The sequence below is a fragment of the Bacillus rossius genome, chromosome 12 (genome assembly GCF_032445375.1).
Source record: "Bacillus rossius redtenbacheri isolate Brsri chromosome 12, Brsri_v3, whole genome shotgun sequence".
NCBI lineage: Eukaryota > Metazoa > Arthropoda > Insecta > Phasmatodea > Bacillidae > Bacillus > Bacillus rossius.
Window position 1 is genome coordinate 19,274,007 of NC_086339.1, and position 23,262 is coordinate 19,297,268.

The following is a 23,262-nucleotide window of genomic DNA, read 5'->3' on the forward strand; positions in this document are numbered from 1 at the left end:
TTTTATTATTATACTTCAAAAGCATATATGCAAACACTAAGTAAAATGTTATGTTACCTTGAAAGAAGTTGTTAGCAAGTAAGACTCGCTGAATCCCAGTACTGAAAATGCTAAGAATGTACTAAATCCTCCGTGGAATATCGCTGCTCCAATCACTTTCAGTGACTCTATGGCTCGTTCTGAAATTCATTACATAGATTAATAAAAACAAGACATGCTTTATTTAATTTCACTATTACTGGCATTAAAAATGTATTTTCAAAATGTTAATAATGTTTTAATCTCAAAATTTGTGACCCTTAAAAAAGATTGGTAAAAAATAAACATCAAATTCTCAAGATTTTGCTAAAAATAAATAAACCTATTACACTAATTACATTATTTTTGGCAGACTCTATTTTGATATAATTGATTATTGATTAATTGATAATCTTCCAGCTGCTAGCTGTTATTTAAGTTTAAAGTAAAATACTACAATTTCCTTCTTGCCTGGATAGCTTCCTTTTTTTAACATAAAATGTAGTGAAAAATTCAGCATCATGAAATTTTATTTGTTCAACAAACTTTTATTAAAGCCTCAAATGTGATGATAAAATAAAAATCAATCAGAGAACACACAATAAGTTTTTCACCAAATTAAATGAGAGACACAGTTCAGTTTGATTTTCAAAAGATAAGAAAATAAATAACTTTTTTTTTTCTTAATTTAAATGCTCAATGTTTTTTTGACTTACATAATAGCCTTTTTAATCAGAGATTGCCCTTTAATACTTGCTTGCTAAATGGAACCTAACCTGTCTGTAGGCAGGTATTTTAAATATTTTGTGGGGAATAAAACCTATGAACACTCTGTACGAATAAATTAAAAAAACAAAATTAATTCACTGTATTATGCTTGGCTTCCATTCAAACAAAACTATGACACTGGCGTATTGTGTGGTCATGAAAGTCACATTAGTGGCCAAACCGAAGTGGGCTCATCTTGAATCAAACTTGTTGATAAATTTAATCAACTAATGTTTTAAACGTGTGATTTGATGTTATAATCATAATACGGTTAGTGTACGGTCCACATTTTGTATCTTAAAAATCGAATTAATTCATTGAATATAAGACACCATCGACTGTAAGATGTACTCCATTTTCTGAGCACAACAAGTCATCAAATACGGATATGTGTGTTACTCCTGCATCCGTTTGTGTGTTATCACAAAAAGACACGAAGAGGTCAACAACCAAATGTTAATTTTCATTTCTGCAACCCGGTAACCACGCGATGAGGCCAGCGCCGACACAGCGGCAGTATTTTCCCCTGCTCACCGTCACGGGTGCCGCGCAGGCGGGTGAACTCGTAGCCGACGTGCGCGGCGAAGTCGACGGAGAGGCCCGTGCACAGCAGGACCATGACGGAGGTGAATATCTCGACGGTGAGCCCCATCCAGTGCATGGCGCCCACCAGGTCCGTCACCGTCAGCACCACGCAGCCCATCACCAGGAGCGAGGTGCGCAGGTCTCTGATGAGCAGAGCCGTCACCGTGGCGACCGCGGCCACCGTGAGCCCCAGGTTGCGCAGCAGCTCCTCCGCGATGATCTGGGACACCGTGCGACCGTCCGCGTGACACGTAGGCTTGTGACAGATCAAGCTCGATTATCTTTGAATATATATATACTGTATAGACGTCGTGAGTGGATAGGATTTACTCTACCTTTTTCAGGAGCGTATGATGAGCAGCTTGGGAACTTCACCGCTGCAGTGCGCTGCCGTCATAACGTCCTGTATCGTCTTAGGTTGTTATTTGCACGTTAGAGCGCAGCACTGTCGCCCGCTGTCATTCCACCCGCACCCCCCACCAATCAATCACTGCAGCTCAAGGTCGTTCCACGGGAGGGGGAAGGGGTGTTTGAAGAGTTCAACACTTGTCCGCTAGGGACCACCACAAGTCGATGCCCTAGAGATGGTGGCGATTGCGGCGGTGAATTGACCAACTACCTCAAAACCGTATTAGAAATTTTAACCTGGGCTGGCGACTTCTATACAGTATATATATTCAAAGGTATTAATCACCATAATTATGTTACAATGGTAATGGAAATTATGGTGCACCATGGGTTAAATTTATGGTACACAGGAATGTGAATTAAGGTATATCTAAATGTATGCATTGTGAGAGTTATAATAAATACCCCATTCGTGGTGCTCCCTCTCCCCTAGCTCCCATAATGCACGAGACCTTTTGATAAAATTAAAATTGAAGCTTTCTATACACATTACGAACACACATTTAATAGTTTTTTTTTTTTTTTAAACAATACACTTAAAATATAGAAGGCGGAAATGCAAGCCAAAACGCAAGAAGTTGAAAGTTGGCCAACACTTGTGTTGCATTTTTTTTGCATCTTGCGTAGTTTACGATTCATATTTGAAACCATTGTTATTTAACTTTTAGTATCTTGTGCACATAGTGTAGTTTTATGAACATGGCCACATTAATAACAAGTAGAAACACACTTTAAACATGCAAAGCAATTCAGATTTAAATTATTGCAGTGCATCCATAAACTACTTCAAACCAACCTTGTTTGCTGTCCATGGCACATATTCTGGAGAAAAGGCAACAATTTTTTCAGGTGTTGTGATATTTACTTGCTTTACAATGCTTGCTACTGATTCCATGATCTTATCAGGTGTTTTGAAATTTACTTGTGCTATGACTTTTGTCATCAGATCCATAATATTATCAGGAATTGTGAGATTTATTTGCTTTATCATGTTTTTTATTGTTTCCACAGCCTTCACATTGTTGTAAGTACTATTTGTCAGTACAGCCTGGAACAGAAGGATTATATAAGCTATAGCAAACAAGTATAAAAGTAGTCAGCTACACTGTCACTACTTAAAGGCAACTTGAGCGCATGTGTTTCACATGACGGACTAGTTTGGTAGTCACACTGTTGGTTAAATACTGCTAACTTTTAACCTGGCTACCTTGCTATATCGAATATAAGTTTACATATATTGTATTTGAATGAATCCAACGCCAAACAATAAATTTTTTTTTGCGGTGGCGGATACAGAAACTTTATTTGGGGAAGAGAGACTTTTGAAGCAAAAAATATGAAAAAAATTTAAAATTTTGACTCATGCATTTGAAAAATATTAAACTTAAATTACTATTGACACCAACACACTGACATATACGCCAACCTTCCGGGGTTGCTAGCCCCGGGTACCACGCAGAGGTAGCTGTTAGCTTCACCTGTTCAGGATTGCTCCCTACTTAGGTTACTAGTGGCGGGAACCACACAGAGGCCGCTACTTGCTAACTATGACTGGTGAGTCATAGTTACTCCTGCATTTTGCAAATTTTTTTCATACCTTTAGGGTCCCCCGCCCCCGCACCCACATCCCCCCCCCCCTTCCTGCCTCTGCCACAGGATTTTTATTTAAATTATGAGGTAAAGGTAGGGTTTCACATTGTGCAGGATTATGTCCAAGGGCTTAGGTGAAGGGGCTGCCAGTATTATAGTCAGGGCCGTAGATGGGGCGGCAGGGGGAGAGGCAAATACCCGGAGCCCGGCCAGCCGGGATCCAGGTTAAGTTGAGATATTTTTTAATGCCTGGGTTTACCTTGGTAGGACGAAAATTACAAGCATATTGCTAATAGAATGCCTACGAAATTTTGCAAGTAATTATCACGTTTACAGTTATGGCCACAGTAATGTTTAAAGTCTAGATATGTATATATGTTTTTTTTTAACTGTGGGGGTTCTATAAATTGCACTTTAAGTAATGTGCCCTTGGTTGCTCTCGATGGCCCTGACTGGATAACCAACTGTGTGCTCATTAACTAAGTAATGTTCTGGGTTGCGATTGAGCCTGTTGAGCATCACCCCATGGACACGATGCCTCAGTGATCGCGGCCTACAAGGAGCAAGGACCCTTCTTTCATCATTGGTATTTGTGTTAACTATAGTTCATCAGTTGGTTAGTGCCTGGCTTGTAACTCAAGCATCACAGATCAGTGTACTTCAGTCACTTGATGAGTAGACAAGATTTTAGGTTTTATTTTTAAGAAAATGTGTTTAAAACAGAAGTTTTCAGTGATATATTTTCATTTTTATATGAATTATTTTAATTCATAAAGATAGTTCATTAACAAATATGATACTAAGATAAATCTTAATACAAATTTCACCAAAATAGCACTATTTAACTGATAAATAATGTATTTTACAATAAAATAAATAATTCGTAACATGCATGTCTAGGGCCGAACTATTAATATAAAAATAAGTATGAAAGTGTTTGTATTTTTAAAAAAATATATGCAGACGTCAAGAATATAAAAATGAGTTTATAATATGTGATGCAAGCCCAAACAAAGTGAAATTAATTTCTTCCAATCCATTTTAATACAAACTTCATACTGAATAAATATATTTGAATATTTGAATATATTTGAAAGATAAAAATATTATTTTCAGGTAAATACATTGTCAGAGAGATGCACTTGCCACATTACTTGTTTGTCAGCTGTCAGGTCAGTTATCTTGAGGTAATATCCCACACCAAAGTATTGTGCTACTCACTGCTCCATCAAAGGCCTTATTCTGTGGTATTTGCAGGTTGAGTCCTACAAGCCCAGAGCAGCAATGGAAAGCAATGATGGAGGAAACGACAGAAATAACAAGAGGAAAAACCACTGGCTCGCTTCAACTTCTGCCATGTTTCACTCTTGGGAAAATTTGGGCTTGAGCTCATCTGGAACCAGAGCCAGGGAGAGAATATGTGGATAAATCTCTCCCAAAATTTTTGCTCTAAAAGTAGGCACTTTTGCAGCTAAAATTCTGATAGGTACTTTTGCTTTTGCAACTACAATTCTGATACTTCTTGTAACTGAATACTGTCTCTAATTATTTGCAAAGAATCACATTTTAGACTGTAATGAAATCTATGCTACGCCCCTCTCAGCAATCAAACCCAAATTGTTTTGTCATAAGGAAAGTACTCTGACCATTCATTGACCACAACTTATACATTTATTACTGTACAGACTTATGTTCACTGTATACTTCTATCTCTTCTATATCTACTTCTATGTCTCATTCTAAAATTTGAGACCGTAGCATACGTGAAGTAAAGATTTTTTTAATTGCTTAACTTAGCTCAGCCATTAAGATAGTATACCCACCTGGGTATCTGTCCATGTTCCATTATCCGGAATCTTACCAGGCGTCGTGAAATTTACTTGCTTTATGATGTTTGCTATTGACTTCATGATCTTGTCGGACATTGTGGGTTGCACTTGCTTTATGATGTTATTTATTGATTCCATAGCCTTCACCTTGTCTTGGGTAGTGTTCATCTGTACATGCTGGATGTTAATTTTTGAAGCCTTGAACAGAGAGGGTATCATTAGCCAGGCTCAAAAAACAAAGGAAACTGACAAGCTCTTATATGACATTTTATTATGAATTAGTCTGCATTAGTGCAGTGAAAATATTGGAAATTATAGAAGCGACATGACTGCATGAAATCTTAACTGATTGGTTTTTTTGTCACACTATTTTAGGGGTGGCCAACCTTTAAAAATTGAGGAACAATTTTAAATATTAAAAAAATACAGCGGGCTGATTTGTATGTTTTTTAGGCATGAAACTCCCGAAAGACATTCTTGAAATGACTTTCGCACCTTTCAGTACATATTTTCCTTCGTTTCTCTGCCATGTTCACACCTCAAATCTCATAGTTGCCCTATGCAAGACAAGAATACTGCGAGCAAGCCCACAGCCTTGCGTTTAGAAGCGAGTGTCACACTTATCATCCCACCTCACTAACACAAGTAAACCCCTGACTAGGCGGACCCCTTGAATACTCTTAAGAATCTATCACAATAAACATTCATGTTTCAAATAAATATGATACTTCACTTACCATGATTCTGTAGTTGCCAAATGGAACTTTATCAAACCTCAAGTCCTTGATGTAAGGCTGGCCTTGTTTTGTGAAAAGAAGGAACTCTGACAAATAAGACTTCATTTCTTCTTCGTCTTCGATAACAGTGTCTGCAATTACGAGAAAGATTTTTTATATTTATTTATTTTAAAAAGAAGAGGTCAAAATATTTACACGTTTTGTCTGTCTGGAGTGTTCAGATAGTAGATATGTACTGCACCACAAAATTGGGAAACATAAATCACACCTACGGTAGTTTGGAAAAACAAATCTCTGTTTGCACATGCATGAGAAATGGGCTGAGATATAATTTGTTTGTGGCACTGGGAGCAGGTTTTTAATGGGCATTGAGGAATGGAGTTAGAAGATTCTGTTGCAGTTGACTCATCTGCTACATCAGTATAAAATCTACGCTGTCGTAGAAAATTCTGGAATACATCACAACTGAAACTATCCTTCCGGTATCGTGTTGGTTTGCGGTAATGCTCTACTGCACGGCGCTAGATGAAAACAAGAACTTTTGCAGCAGATCTGTTGGGATGTCTTTGATCTTGCCCTCTATAAACAAGATGTGGCACCGAATGTATAGGCACATGAAGTACGTCTCACAGCTTCAGTGGGTGGCACTGGACTTTACGATGCTGTTACATACAGGGTGGCTTCATTCCCAGGCAGCAGATCTATTTTTAAGGCTCGTTTCACATGCCACGCTGATTTTTTCATCATAACTTTTATTTAAGGGCTATATATAAAATTTTAACTCGATGCCTCCCTTCAATTTGTTCTTCCACAAATATGTTCAACAGATGTCCACTTAGTGTAATATCAGTAGTGTAAGAAGTTGTGCAAGTGATGATAATAATAAGACTTGTGTGCCTGTTTACACCCATGATATTAAGTAAATATCTTTTGAAAATATTTGTGGCAAAAATATAAATGCAAAGGAGGTGTCGAGTTAAAATTTTCTAATTATCCCTAAAATAAAAGTAATGACGAAAAAAATTTGAGATTTCATGTGAGACGGAACCTTAAAAAAGTATTCCAAAATTGTTAAACTTTATGACAAGTTCCTCAATGTTTGAGGCAAACGGAGAATATTTTCCTGAAGTACCCTCGGATGATGGGCGGGGCATACAGAATGTGGGCTGCTGTAGTGTCCTGCAGTATTCAGTATTACATAATTCCGGACAAACATGCTGTTTTCTACTGCAACGGGCTGGATAAGGACACAGACTCCTCTAGTTTCACTTATGAATTCTACATGCTGGCTGATGTGGGAGCCAATTCGATGATGGAAGAGGTGGGAAAGTACAAATTTTTTCTATGATCCAGCATTTGCTGAATTCAAAAATATATTTTCAATAAGGCAGAGAAATAGAGGAAATAGGCACAGCTTTAGATGTAGAATACAAATTTTGTTCCAATATTGTATTGTGTGTTCAGTAATCATAATTCTTTTTATAATACTGATACTATTTATATTGACATATTTCCATTTATTTACACTTATTACAATGCACACCTACTTTGATTATCAATGATTGAAATAAATAGAATATAGGATTATGTTTCTTCGTATGCGAATATGAAATGGGCTGCATACTCACTAAAGCCATTTCATGATTAATTACATGAATTGTTGCTGAATTGTAAATATTACAAAATTTATTTCTCAGAATTACCAGAACTTATGATAAAAATATTTGATGTACTACTTACTGGGAAATTTACCCTTAAACCATTCTTGATATGCAGCATACCAAAAATCAACTGTATCACTGTTTATGTATGGGTCATTTTTCAGTAGCATGTACAGCTTATCAAGATTTTCTTTTTCTTTAAAGTAGTTTATTTCACCTGAAAATTAAATTTTTCTATTAAAAATTTTAATTAGTTTCTACTCAGCAATGTAAAAAGTAAAAAAAAAAAAACATTAAACACGTAACTACTTGCCATAAATTGTAGTCAGATGGAATATGCAAAGGCAGATCCAGATGTAAGACAGGCTATGTTTTAGTTGAATTTTGTGCAGTTTATTACAAAATTGTTCAGAGTAGTGGGAATGCACTATAGCAAAATCGAGGGATATGAACCATGACTGAAAACTAAGACAATGTTTAAAACCAATTCTGAGTAGTGAGTACTGCTCTCAGATTTTTTTTAAAATTAATTTTAATTTTAGTAAACTGACTGACAGGGGATCAGCATATTTTAGAATACGTAGTTATCATTAACATTTTTGTACTTACTTTTTAAAGAGTGGGGAAAACTCTAATCCGCTTGGTGATCGGTGGGACTGTGTTCGATTTCCTGCAGGAACAGGGGATTTTAGATTTTAATTATCTGCCTTCCATCTGCATTAAAGTCTGAGATGTAAAAGAGTTACAGGACAGGTATATTTATTGTTTGCGGAAATTATCACAGATTAGCTTGGGGCCTAAACACAATATTGCGTGATGTGTTGCACAGTAAGAATCTTATTGTGAATTTGCTGAACTTTGTGGTTTCCTTTGAAATTCTCCCTTGTGCCAACAGTAGCTCAATATGGCTGGCTGACATATAAATTTAAAATAAATACATAAATAAATTGCTAAGTGACAGAAGTTGCAGCAGACTGCTGAAGTCTGCTGCTGGCAAGGAAACTGTTAAAAATGTAACAAGCTCGCTTCGTTGTCAGTTACAAGAAGTCATTTCAGTGTATGTTCCAGGAAACTGTGATCCTTCCCCCCCCCCCCCCCCCAAAAAAAATAACAGCATTCACCACTTAAATAACTTAACAACTCGTAACCATACAAATTTCTGTCCTTCAAAGGTTCAAGCATTTGAAGCAAATATGCTTCCGACAGGTACATTACATCCTGCAAATAGGTATCAAACAGAACAAATAAAACAAACTATTTTAACTTTTCATCGTACATGATTTTTTTTTTTTTTTTGCTGATGATAAATATTTTTGATTGTTTAGAGTAGTTTATTTCCTATACATACCTGTTTCATAAATTCTCTCTGGTTTGATCCTGCAAGAAGAATAATAATAAAGCACATGTGGTGTTGCCATTACCTCGATAAGCAATTCGCCCAATACAGTGCTGGTTGCAGAGGACTGACTTTGCAAAGGCGCAGGTATTATTCTCCTTGACTTTCTTTGAGAGGCCACCAAAAGGAAATATTCTCAGAAGTGAAAATATTGAACATTCATTGGGTGAAACAACTAAAAAAAGTCAGAGATTCCCAAAATGAGTAAATCGAGAAGAAATTTTATAATCAACGCAATCAAGACCAACTATAAAGTGGTTTAAACTAATTGAAACTTTATTCAGCCCAGGGGAGAATACTTCTGGGGAGAAGGGAGTGGCACTAGGTTTCTGGAATACCTCCTCGCCAATAAAACTGGGGACCAGCGAAGCTCCCTTAGAAATATGTTTTCAGATTTGAGTTTAGTTGACCTAATATCTATACACCAATAACTTAGTCTAGATATTACATCCAGGCTAAGTTATATTCTGGAACATTTGTCTTTGATAATTAAATGAAATTAAAAAATACTTCATAAGTAATTTTATACAGTGCATCTTTCACCCTTCATGAAAAGGGGCACTAGGCCCTCTGGATCTGCCTCCAATACAGGCAAACACTTAGGTATTCTCTGCAGTGATTCCAGACTCGTGAATGGCTCTGAAATGGAGCGACGTCCAGTGGCGCTGCCTTGACGTTACTCACCCAGGTACACCCCTGCTCGCTGTCCGAACTCGGGGAAGTACTGGTTCAGCTTGCCGCTGTACTTGAGTGGGTACGAGCTCGGGCTCAGGTAGAGCATGGGGTCAAAGTTCTGCTCCACTTGGAACACGTTCCACAAGTTGATGGAGAACAGGGCGAGCGCTATCAGGCAGATAACTATCTGGAACAGGAGCGTTGTCACTGAATGAGATGAAGCAGCTTATCGCAAGGTGTAAGTTAGCATATTTTTTTTTTATCAATAACTAGACAAATTTAATAATTGGAAACATGTGACATTACAGACGAATGCTGAAAATAGGGAAACAACCAAAGATTCAATTGAATGAGGGTACAAATTTGCGGCAGTGCTTGATAGAAAGAAGAGATAAAATCGCAGATGTTTAAAACGTTCAGGCTGGTTAACCTAGCAGGTTGTTGAGGAAAAATTGATGAAAAAAAGATTGGGTTTACAAACTACGCAAGGGGCGAAACCTTTGCAAGGAAATCACGCAAGTTGCAAGATATCATCAACTTGAAATTGTAAAACAGTAAAAAAAATAATTTCTTCTCCATATTTCATTTCATGTTACATTTTTATCATTAAAACATACTAAACAGTCAATCATTTTATTTAAAGGTGTTACTTTATTTCACAGTGTGAAAGTTTAACATGTAAAACTGTCATGCATTTAGTTAAAAAAACATAACTTCAGTGTCTTTAAAATTTTTTTTGGAACACTTCACTTAAAATATGGAAGGCGTAAACGCAAGCTGAAACCCAAGAAGTTGAAAGTTGGCCGATGCTTGCACTGCATTTTTGCATTTTGCGTAGTTTATAAATTCGTATTCGAAAACATTGTATTTGACTTTTTGGGTCTAGCGATTCTTGCATAGTTTATAAGCCCAGCTCAAGTGTTGTGTATACAGATAAACTGAACAATGTTTATTCCGGAATGATTCGACGGTGATGAGTTGGTGCAAGTGAGTTTGTAAGGTGGCAAATCAGTGTTGTCAGCGCACAAGAGGTGCTTTCCCAAAGAAATTAACCGATTTTCAAAAATTCATAGATATCGAAAAAAAATTACAATTCACTGTTGTCTCCAAATTATAATCCTTGAGAAACTATACAGCGGTTTCAGCGATTTTTCCACTCTTCATAGTAATGGGTGGAGTAATTTTCTGTAAGTCTGCGGAGAGCCCTCGTCACAGCTTATTGAATGTTTTTGTCCCTAAATGAATCTCACTGTAAATCAATTTCAGCTTGGGAAGAAAAAGTGTTGATATGTTTTTCTGAGCCAAAAATTCGCGAATGAACATGGCAGTGTGTCAGGGCACGTTGGCGTGATGACGGATCCACGAAGAGGCTATCTCCGGCCACACCCTCAAATCTCTCTTCCACGATCGTTCAAGGATTTCTCTGTCCAGATTTACTGAATTTCAAGCAAAATTTAATTGTACAAAGCTGTTCGAGGGAATGCTGAATCTTGCCTCGCGATGACCAAAAAATAGAACATACACGCGTTGTGGAAACTCACTCGACTGAAGGTCACAAAGCTACTGACGGGTGACCGGAATCTCCACCTGAGGACCTTTCCCCCCTCCACAACACCTCGGTGGACCCGCCAGTGCTCAGTGGCGATACTTAAATCACTCTCAGCTTTCAGAGCGCAAATCATATTGGTTTTGCAGAACATATTTCAGGGTGCGGTCATTCACAAAAGAGCGTACATATAAGTACAGACAGTTGTGACAGGGCATTACGAAAAGCCAGGTGAAAAACACAAGATGTCGGATCAGGTGATTGCAATGAGAGAAAAAGCTGCAGTGTTAAATAAAGCTGGAGGAAATATGTAAAATGGATTGTAAGTAGAGATGGGTTGGTTGAACCCATAAGCCCTTGATTAATATCAAATCTCTTAGTATTTGAAAGATTTGAGATCTGAGGAAAAATATCATAGGAAATGTAGTTGGGGTTCAGTCTCACTATGTTTAATTTTCCATTTTATTATTATAGACAAAAACTGAGATTTTAACCATGATACCTCACTTGTATTTGTTGTTCTATGACAATTTTCAACAGATATTATAATGAGTGTAAAAAATTGTGCAAGTTTTTCGTGGTTATTATCTCTTGAGTAACTTTTTCACACATCATATCACACTTAGTGAATGTCTGATGAAAATATGTATTTGTTTTTTGTTTGTTTTTTAAAAAAGAACACAGAGGCATCTTGTAAAATTTTTAGAAATAGCTCTTAAATAATAGCAAAACGAAAAAAAAAAATTGTGTGAGAAACCAATTTGTAATTCCAAATTAAGTGATGCCAACTCATGCACTTTTTATATTTAACTATTTACATAACATTATACAATTTTTAACGATTAAGGAAAGTAAATTCATGAAATGAACAATTAAAGTGTGAATGGTTCAAAACAATAGTTAATATTAATTTTCTTGTAAATTATTATTTTTTTTTCTTTTGAGATGTACTCTTTGTGATTCAGATTCGAAATTGTATTTAAGAGGTTAGCATTAACATGGTTTTGATGTAATTTTGATCCAAAATGCAAGCAGTTTGACGGGAATGGTTACCTTGCAAGGCAGCGTGGTGAGCATGGGCGCCACCCGGCTGAAGACGAAGGACCTGGCCTGCCTCTGGGCCTGGCACACCTGCGGCTGAGTGTCTGGCTTCACCTGGAAGCAGCAGCCGTCGCGCCTCTCCTGGATGCGGTACTCGTCCAACGTCAGGCAGCTCAGGAAGAACAGCAGCCCGAACACGTAGAGGAACAGGACGCCGGTCGCCGCGAACAAGCAGAACGAGCGCAAGAAGGGCATCCCCTTAAACACACGCGACCAGAATTTCAACTTCGCCGCTGCTTCGACATGGCACTACTACACACCACAACCATTTATTTGGTTTAGACACAATGATGATTGTTTCTTATTGCGTATCCAGTTGTAATTCAGAATAAAATATTTAAATAAAGCAAGCAATTGGCAGGGACCTCACTAGAGGGGGGCAGACTTGAGCTTGTGCCCTGGGCACTAAACTGGTAGAGTCATTTTTACTATAGATATTTACTTGAATATCGTAGTGTTAAGAGCACAAAAAATTGTTGGAGGGTAGATCAACTGAATTATTTGTTATCGAAAGATACATACATTTACATTGTCAAATGTTTAAAAACTGGTATTTTTCACGTACTATCTAACTTGTGGTGTATCAAAAACAAAATGACTGCAAATAAATCTATTAATTTACCATCTAAGTTTAAATAAAAATATTTGCAATAGCAGAATTAATATGTCGTGGTGATATGAGGTTTTGGTTGAGAAACAAATTAGAAGAGATGGGGGAGGGGGAGGGGGAGGGGGGGGGGGGGGGGCAAAATGAGTTTTTGCCCTGGGTGGACACTAGTATAGTTACAATCCTGGCAACTGGATGTGTTTGAAATGCAAAGTTGTTTGATTACCCACATATATTTGATTTTGAAAAGTATATAAAATCAAACTCTTAGGGACATTGTTCCCTGGAGCAATTATTCTGTGTAACATACCAAATTTTATTTTAACGTAAAAAAAGATTGAAATAAAGGAAGCAGTTGAATGTGTTTGTAATTTGAAACTGTAAAATAAAAATAAAAATTATTTTAAATATTTGCATGTAAAACTATGACAAACTGGATACGCGATAAGGAACACTGTCCCCAAGAACTTCAGTTTTCAAAGCACATCATTTTAAAGGAGACTACGGAAGCAAAGAATACATCTTATTTGCCTCAGAATCTCCCGAGAGGGAGATATCACAATATTATCATGATATCTTGCCTATTTTCACGCCCAAACTGCTTCAAATATGTACTGACCAAATGATTCAACAAATTTGATTAGAGTATTTTAAATTATGTTATTTTCCATATACCTTTTTGAAACGGGAACTGGAAACAGCAAATATCATGTATGTTCTTCTATGCTACCAAAAGACCCCAATGGAACTATAAGTTCAAATTGACTAGTGTATTCAGACCAGGGAGATTCGGACGATCGCCCATACCACTCATGATGTCAGAGGGTCATGTGGACCAAACAGCAATCAGTGTGCATCAGACACAATTTGGGATGTTTCAAATGTAGACTGGCCTCAACACCTCTAAGGAACACGGATCTCCGCTGTACAGTACAGTCCGTGGAACAGGCGATTTTCAGTCAGAGCGCACGAGTGTAGGTCAGCGCATTTGTTGGAATTCTTTTGTAGATGTTGACATTAGTTATGCAGCCAATCAAAAGCGTACTTACGGATGTCATTCCGACCGAAAACGCCAGAATGTCCGTCAGCGAGGTCACTGTTATGGAAACTCCGCACTTCTGGAGAGTTCTGCCAATTCGTTCTGGTACGTCATTCACATGCTGTTCTTTGTCCACACTGTCCAGACACTGAAACAACAAAGACACCATGAAAATAATACTGTTGTGGAAAAAAAAAGGATCATTAAAGTATAAAAACCGCAATAAATTAATTCCGTAAGATGCACAAACACAACAAAAATCAAATACATTGGCCATATTTCAACTTCTTGAACTTTGGTTTGCGTTTCTGCCTTCGACAGTTCAAGTGAAGTGTTACAAAAACCTTTTTACCATGCTTTTATTAGCTTCACCTTTATGTATAGTATGTGTATATGAATGGACTATGTAATAAAATCTTTCCATTCAATTTATACCCACTTTTCGAAGTCCAAATGTGTTAAAATTTTGCATACATATAAAGAACCTCTGACAATACTATTTTGATGACTTAAGACCTTTGGATTAAGGGGGAGTGGGGAGGGGGGTCAGAGGGTCCAAAAACCACTAATTTTGAGTTATGGTAATAACCAGGTTTTTGTGTATCCATGAAGTCGGGGCATGGTGGGAATTTGCCCCGAGGTCGACGGTTACCCTGGGGGGAGTTTTAAAGACCCAAAATTAAAAAATTATTAAAACTCAATGCTTTTTTGATTTGAAGCGTTTTCGATCCAAAAGGTCGGGTTATGGTAGAAAATGTGCCTGGGGTTCGTTAAAGGCAATATGGGTACTATATATGAAATTATCTGGCCACACTTCCAGCGTGATATTCCATCAGTAGAGTAAAATGTTTTACCACCCTATAAAACCTGATGACTTTATACGCTTTGCCATATGCAGGTAGATGAGGTAAAATACAAATCTGAAGCCCACCTGCACCATAACGAAGGTGTTGTCTATGCCGACTCCTAGAAGGAGGAACGGCAGGATGGGATGTATCGGTCCCCAGTGGAAGCCAAGGTAGAAACAGAAGCCATATGACGACAAGATGGACTGTCCCACCAAAGAAACTGCCACTAGTGAGATGTAAAGCTAGAACATTTTAAATAAATAAATGTTAACATAACAAGGTCTATATACATATACATGGATATATACACACAAATACACTTACAAAGTACAGCCCATAGCTGGTTTGGACATTTTTTAAAGCCAGCATTCCTGGCCTAGTGTAACCATGTGTAACCAATGCGTCGTGTGCAGTTGCCATCATGAAATAATCAGTGATTTACTCACGGCTGGTACATGTTGAAACTTTATAATCATTTTACTTAAAATATTATTGAAGTTATACCTGTTTAGGCAAGTTATGAAAAAAAATATATGAAAGTAAATTTATCGGATGCGTCCGCACCATGCAACAAATTTCCTTAGGATGAAAAAAAAAAAAAAGGCCACATAGAAATAAAAATTAATATATGCTTTTAAATCATTTACTTTAGTGACTTATGTTGAAAACCAGTCCATAGAATTTTAAAAATATATTACGTTATGAAAAAATTTTAAGAGTAAATTTTTACGATGCACACGCACCATGCATAAAAACTTTTCAAAGGATCATTAAACACATTTATTTATTGTGAATATTAGTGACAGAAATTGTGTTTATAAACTTTTTCAAGGTGTATTTATAAAAAAAGGTTAGGTTATACTTCTATAGGCATTTTACGAAAAAAAGAGAATGAATATTTACCATGGGTGCACAACATGCAACCAAAATTGACAGGATGAAAAAGGGCTACATACAAATAAAAATTATATATGTGCTTTTAAATTATTTACTTTACTGACTTATATTAAATACTGGAACATATAATTTAAAAAAAAAATTATTTATTTTAAATATTAGTGATATAAATAAGTTTTCATAAACTTTGGTGTATTTTCGGGTGTAATTATATAAGTGAGGTAATGTTCCCAAAAAGGTGGCTTTGGACCTGATTTTGGAAAAGGATTTTTAATAAAATACTGCAAAATACTATAGTTTCCCTTTCAGTTTGTGAACTTTGGTACGCGCCACCTGCCACACATTTCCATTCCAATCGACTTCCATTCCATTCATGAAACTACCTACTCCCACCAAATGCCATATGCAGTTAGCTCAGATGTTACACATCAACATGACTGGGGCCGGACTACAGAACGCGATGAACCACGTAACGCCGGATCAAAGACCAATCTCCGACCTACCCTCATCTTGATGATGCTGCACTGGCTGACCATCACCGCCACATACAGGATGATCACGCTGAAGCCAGCCAGCATGGTGGGGATGTTGTTCCTCAGCACCTCGCGCAGCGCATCGTAGTAGCTGCGGGTCCAAGAGAGCATTGCACCGTACGAGATTGAGGGGCATGTGTCAGTGAGGCGAAATGATACGTGCGATCAGGGCCGCAACTAGGGGGGAGGGGGGGTAAGCGGGGCATACGCCCCGGGCGCAAAGCTGTGGGGGCGTCGAAATCGCTTGCATTGTAATTCCTACTACAACTGGTAACTGGTAAAACGTTTTTTAACTTGCATGCCAGGAATGTCTAATCTGATTTACAATACAACGTCTCAACATATTTAATGAACAAGTCCAGTGATTATACGGACTACTTTACGGACATAGTGGGTTCATGCATGGAAGGTACAGTAGCACAGAAACTGTTACATGTAGGTATGGAAAATGCTTAAATAGCACCATTTTTCCGTGGGAGGGCCCCCGGACCCCCCCGCTTTATTGGTGTGGTATGTGCAATAAAGGAGGGGGGGGGGGGGGGCGCATGAATCCATTCATGCCCCGGGTGCCAGTGACTAGTTGCGGCCCTGCGTGCGGTGCTCGCCGGTGCTTCTGGCACGGCGTCGCCTCTGAACCGGCGCGCAGTCTTCTCGTCATATGAGATTTGAGCGGTAACCATAACATTACATGGCGGGGATACGAAGTTCCAAGGTTTTAGTGCTGTGAGTCCTTCGAGTGCTTTCAAAAATATGTACCGGGTGTTTCGTGCCAAAAATGTGTGTTTTAGTTATTTTCCACTCTTATAAAAACACTGTTTAAAAATGAAATACAGAAACAGAACTACTCATCCACCTCAGCACAATCTTAAATGCTTATCATACACAGCCACCACTCAGGTATCTAGAGCAGGTATTTTTTTTTTAATAGCGTGATTAGGAATAACATTTTAGAGCCATCTCACTTGTCTTATCAGAATTTCGTTTCATGTTTTCTTTGTCTTTAAAGTATAATTTTTGGAGAGTAATAAAAACTAAAACGTGTTTTCACTGATATTTTAGATATGAGAAATTCAACACCATAACATTACATATAGGGTTGCCTTTTAAAGCCCCATAGGTGCACGTTACGTGCCTGGGGCGTAGAGACGAAGAGTCGTGTGGTGAGCGAACCAGTGTCACCCTTAAGCACCCAGCCACAAAGCCTCCTTTAAAGTCACATCCACATTGAGGTAATTACTAAGACACTCAACAGATACAAGATTTTAATTGAGCATCAACATAATTAAAGTAATGAAAGGGGTAGTGTGGAAAGGGGGAGGGGGAGCTAACGGGAGTCCTCACCCAGAGGACAACTCCCCAAAGGTTCATGACAACAACCGCCACATTTCCCCACTTGTAAAATATAAATAAACAATCCGGGTTTGTCACCCTACCTGTAATCAAACTCTGGTCTCTTTTTTTTTTCTTTCAATTCCTATGTAATTTTTGCTACATGAGTACTGCAAATTACTTTTGTCTCGCTGATATTTGCACCAGATATATTACACATATTATAACTGCTATCTGTAAAGAGTCTGGCAAAAAAAAAAATTTCTTCTGAATAATTGGGTCATTGCCTCTCACAAGTTCATTTCCTCATTTTCCACAACTAGACGAGGCATGCAACTGTGTCTATAGTCCTACTTACGGAACATTTCTTCATAAATATCTGTAATCAGCAAAAAAAAGAATATAACATTAACAGGTGAAGCTGATTTACAAATAGACAGTTTGGAAGTAGACTTGTCTCCCTTTTTTTTCAATAGTGGAGCTGCTAAAATTGTAGTAACATTATTTTTATAAGTTTTATAATATCAAAATATAACTTTCTTTAAAGAGCTAGCAAATTATGTATTCAAAATTAAACTTTTTATGTATTATTAGATTATTACTATTGTATGGAAATACTTCTCTAAAATCTTAACTCCATGTATGCCACAAAATAACTACATCACTTATTCTGTCAGTGAAATACCCAATGATATAAATATTTTTTTCAAGAAATGAAAGCAGTTAGTTTCAACTATCAAATTACAGTACTGGTACAAAAAATTTTTTATACTCTGCATTAAAAATCAAAAAACTAAAAAAAAAAAAAAAAAAAAGTGACATAAAATAAAATAAACTTAAATTTAAAATAAAAATACATATTAGGCTTATGTTCCAAAATGTATACGTTGTAGGCTGGTGAAATAATTTTTTCTCAATTTAAGATAACCTAGTAATATCACCCTTAGAAAGTTTTTTTTTCCCCCCAGACATTCGTTATTAAAATATCATCAATAAAAGTTATTCTTGGCACGCGTATAAATATTCTAAAATTCAGGTTCACCGATTATTTAGAAATTTTAAAATTTCTTCTTCAGTTTTTTTCACTTACTTAATGAGATGCTAAAGCTTTGGCTGAGACGAGATTGTAAGTCTATAAATTAGACTTTTTACATTCAGTTGTGTTTTAATGTTTTTTTTTTTTATGTTGGACTATCTTAAAGCAGATTTTCTGAGTTCCTTCCTGAATAATAAAATTGAAATTATTTAGTTTTCATAATAACAACAACAACAACAACAACAACAACAACAACAACAACAACAACAACAACAACAACAACAACAACAACAACAACAACAACAACAACAACATTGCATGTTGTTACCTCCTGTCCGAAACAGAGTAGATCTTCATTCCTGGTGGGAGAGTTTTGTTGGGATACATGGTAGCGTGCACGAACTCCAACTCCCAGTTAGGTGTTTCGGGAACTGTCTGGAAAAACCAATATCTTACTCCTGATGACACACCTCTAAATCAGAAAATTCTTTTTTCTGTATTTTCGCAAGAGATTCCTTTTGAAACTAAATGCCAAGAAATAGTGTGTAATACTACAAGTAAGATACAGTATCTTTATACACCACATGGCTATGGTTATTTTGCACATATGAAATAGGTTTTTCAAGATGATAATGAGCATATTTTACGATAATTGGTGCATCATTTCATAATTTGATGTTTCATTCAAGCATAATTTATTAAAACCATGGAAAAGATAATCAAATATTAAATAAATTTACATTTTATTTTATCATGCTTATTAATGTATGCAGTTAATACTGGAAAACGTTTCAGCGAATGTTTAAAAATAACTTTATTTTAGGTACTTGGACAACACAAAAAATAAATGCCCGGGTAAGAATCCTAACCCAGTATTACTGCGAACACATTTGTAGTAATGCAGTAGTTTTCACGTAAAAAAAAACTACAGATTTACAAATATCTGTAATTTTAAATGAACACTTCTGTTCCATTTACAAAATAAATGTTGCTGTGTGTGGAACGTAACTGATCAGTGGGGACCACAACGTACCCTTTTCAGCATCCAGTTCAGTATCGTTGCCTTCGCCCCCGTCACTCTCAAGTTAGCGTCGTAGGAGATCTGCGACAACAGCGGCTTTATTTCGTCCAGAACATTTTTGTGCTTTCTGGAAACAGTTTCATGCCCCAGCATGTGCTAATTAGTTCAATGTACGCACTCACATTGGGTTTGCCCCACATTGCACCCGGCGAAGCAACATAAATTTGTAACTTTTAGAAAAAAATTTGTACTTTGACAAAGGTAGTCCTTGGAATCTCAGTTGCCAACGATATCACTTGTAAAATTGCAAGGCAAGCTTTGTACCATTGCAGTTTCACAAGTGATATCATTGGCAACTAAGTTTCCAAGGATTTTCCTTGCAAAAAAAAAATATTACAGTGTAATAATAAATTAGTCTAGATATTTTCATTGTAGAAGGTTAAGGAAATGCAAGCTAAAATACATTTACGTAGAAATAAATACTCAAATTCAACATTTTAATTTTTAAAAGAAATATGTCTGTATTCCCAAAATTACTTAAAAGTTAATTTTTTTTCCAGAGATTTCAAATGGTAGACTATGTTTATACATAATAACTTGTAAAATAATGTCAATATGTATAAATATAACTATAACTTAGTTTTAGAGCTAAATAAAATGTATCTCTTATCTCTATGTTTACACTGGCTTGCAGTCAAATTTAGAATGTAACATAGTGCCACTGTGCATTACAAAAAAAGTAAAACAAAAGATGATTTGCCACTTACTTGTAATTAATTGCTTTTGTAACATCGTCTAAAATTTTTTCTTGGCTGAATGGCAGGATGTCCTCAGAATATCCATTTTTTGTCCATATCTTAAGCATTGATTGATAAACGCATCCATCCTGGTAAACTCCGTTTTTCTTGGCCTCCAAGAATTCCTCCTCAAACTCTTCCGGTACTTTATCCTTGAACCACGACAGGTATCTGAAAGAATAATAAAAATCATTTGATAGCTAAAAGCAGTAGTGGTCTGTTTGCTGATTTTAGAAGATTATTTTAGCAGGTTGTTTACTAAATGCCCTATCACAAATGGAAATTTTCTTAGAAGGTCTTCCATGACAGCAGGTATGTCTTTCACCCGGGGCAGAAATTTTGACTAGCGCCCACGTACCAGGCATAATTTTTTTACAACCGTGTGCATTAAATGCTAAGTTTTAAATTATTTTTTATACTCCGTGTTCTTATGAGTGTTTTAAGTGTACATTTAATTTCACTTAATGTATTTAAATGGACAATGGTCTCATTAAAAATTTAAAAAAAAAATTGTTTTAGTTATGTGTTTCATTTTTAAATTAAAGTATTGAAAAATTATTTTATAAAGAAGAGAAATACTGATATATTATTTAAATCCTAAAAATATTCATGTTCCAATAAGGATGTGTGTGTGTTTAAAAATATCTTTTTTTTTTTACAGGTAATGCTAAAAGAAGAAGAAAAACTAGGTTCACCAGGATTAACTTAGCATTATCCAAGTTTGTTGGGTGTAAGGTCCGAATAATCACTAAATTAAATATGAATTCGGCATTTATCCATGTACACCTAGATTTACCCAACGCTGACTGGGTAATGTTGGGTGTTGCATCATTTTTGAGCTCTTGGCACAAAACGCGCGGACGCCAACATCCGCCAAGCAGCTCAGAGACAGAATGGCGGCCAGAGAGCACTCAAAGTGTTCCGCAAGCATTTTTATAAAAAGTTTAAACAGTTATTGTCTGTGAAGGGTTAAAACTGCTTTTACTTTAACAAAAAACAGTATTTGTAATTAATCAGCTCTTTTAAATGTGTAAAAGAAGCCAAATCGAAGACTATAGTATATGTTTAGTTACGGTATAAGTGTTTTGTCGGTCGTTATTTTTATTAAATTAAACTAAAGTTATAAATTATTTGCCTTTTCTAAAATAACCCAGTCAGAGTTAGGTAGACGTACACGTGTAAATGCCAAATTCAAATTTATTTTAGTGATTATTCAGACTTTACTTGGGTAATGCTAAGTTAACCCGGGTAAAACTAGTTTTTCTTCTTCTTTTTCTTCTTCTTCTTCTTTTAGTATTACCCCTAATAGATACATATAAAATTAGGTAATTAGAACAAATATACCTATCATACCATTTCAGTCAGTATAATATATTGTATAACTATTTCACCGTATAATGTCCACTTTTTGCAACCCACAAAAATTAAATTTGACTGCCCATCCTGAAACTCTCTAATCCAGCTCTGGCTAACACCCCCCCCCCCACTGGGCTAGAGCCACCCATGTCCTTGAGATCTAGATTAGAGGGATGGATTCGAGCTAGTCTTTAAAAATTTTGAGATTTGGGTTCGAGAAAATTGAAGGCTCGACCCAGCACTATTTGAAACTTCAATATTTTGTGTTTGTCAACTTACTCCGCACACACGTCTGGCCATGCATGTCCAGAGACGTTGACACTTCTCACAGCCATCTCAATGTCCAGTATCTAGACAAAAAAAACTGATTTAGTCATGCACATCAAGTGGTGTTTTCAATATGGCATGACTAACCAAAAATCAACTATATTTCAGTAGTTCTAAGCCACGAAAATAACATTCATGCAGTACTTTCTCATTGCAGCGTCGTGCACATTCAAAGTCCACTTTATGCTGCCTAGTAGCTGAGTTGGCTTAGTAACATTTAAGTATAATTGCATATTCTGCTGTAACTTGAGTACTTCTACTTTACCTTGGAATATTAATTTTTGACTTTTTTTATAAATAGATTTTTTTCTGAAACAATGTTATACATTATCTTGTATTTAAATTGATTGCTCTTTTTAATTTAAACTTTATAATAACCTATGTAAGATCTCTTAAGTTCTTTTTATTTATTTATTTATTGGCCAATTCTTACAATTTTTAAGATGTTTACAATAGTTGAAATACCGCACGTGTCGTAGATTAAAGTGACTAGATGCAGTCACACACAAGCTTGCTTTTGTGAGTGCTAAATGTTACTGTTTAATTAAGTGAATTGTAGTCAAAGTATAAAAAAAGAGGAAATAAATTATTTTTATTATTATATGAAATTACTGTTTGGAGATACATAGGGAAAATATAATTTTTGAAATGAAAGTACTTCACAGTTGGTAAGTTAAAGTCAAGGTAGACTCAGCATAACAAAAGTGTAACACTCATAGGTTAACGAAAGTTGCAATGCAACTTATGTATACAATTTATGTATAATATTTCAGCTATCATATTACTTGCCATAAACGCAGATAGCAGCAGTACTCGATGGGTTGTATTTGTATGCAAATGTTATACACTTGAAAAAAAAAACACACAAATTATTTATTACCTATTCCATTTGTAGGTCGTGCTGGCTAAATAAGTATAGATGCTATCGGGGTTTAAATTTGGTCAATATTTCGCTGGATATTTTCTCTATCTTTTGCAAAACGTACAGTTGTATTTATTTGAGAATATTTTTGAATTTTTGTGTTTTTAAGAATAGAAAAAAACAACAAACACAACATCCAAAACTTGTTTATTAGTTGACATTAATTGCCCCTAAAATAAAATATTTTCGCTTTGTATTTTAGTGTTATATTTGCATTAAGAAACCCTTTGATACAC

General features: G+C 36.2%; 1 protein-coding gene across 5 annotated transcripts in view; it reads right to left on the minus strand.

Annotated features, from left to right (window-relative positions):
* Positions 1 to 23,262, minus strand: part of LOC134537656 (patched domain-containing protein 3-like) — a 44,289-nt gene that overhangs the window by 1,573 nt on the left and 19,454 nt on the right. For all 5 annotated transcript variants that reach the window (XM_063378335.1, XM_063378334.1, XM_063378336.1 and 2 more), the window contains 15 exons: positions 22,057 to 22,127; positions 20,392 to 20,592; positions 19,637 to 19,751; positions 18,932 to 19,038; positions 16,209 to 16,329; positions 14,892 to 15,050; positions 13,971 to 14,108; positions 12,267 to 12,512; positions 9,677 to 9,854; positions 7,676 to 7,813; positions 5,936 to 6,066; positions 5,193 to 5,396; positions 2,576 to 2,827; positions 1,321 to 1,591; positions 58 to 179 (listed from right to left, as the gene is read on the minus strand). In XM_063378335.1, the coding sequence (XP_063234405.1) occupies positions 58 to 179; positions 1,321 to 1,591; positions 2,576 to 2,827; positions 5,193 to 5,396; positions 5,936 to 6,066; positions 7,676 to 7,813; positions 9,677 to 9,854; positions 12,267 to 12,512; positions 13,971 to 14,108; positions 14,892 to 15,050; positions 16,209 to 16,329; positions 18,932 to 19,038; positions 19,637 to 19,751; positions 20,392 to 20,592; positions 22,057 to 22,127 (2,454 nt within the window). The remainder of the gene's footprint in view (positions 1 to 57; positions 180 to 1,320; positions 1,592 to 2,575; positions 2,828 to 5,192; positions 5,397 to 5,935; positions 6,067 to 7,675; positions 7,814 to 9,676; positions 9,855 to 12,266; positions 12,513 to 13,970; positions 14,109 to 14,891; positions 15,051 to 16,208; positions 16,330 to 18,931; positions 19,039 to 19,636; positions 19,752 to 20,391; positions 20,593 to 22,056; positions 22,128 to 23,262) is intronic.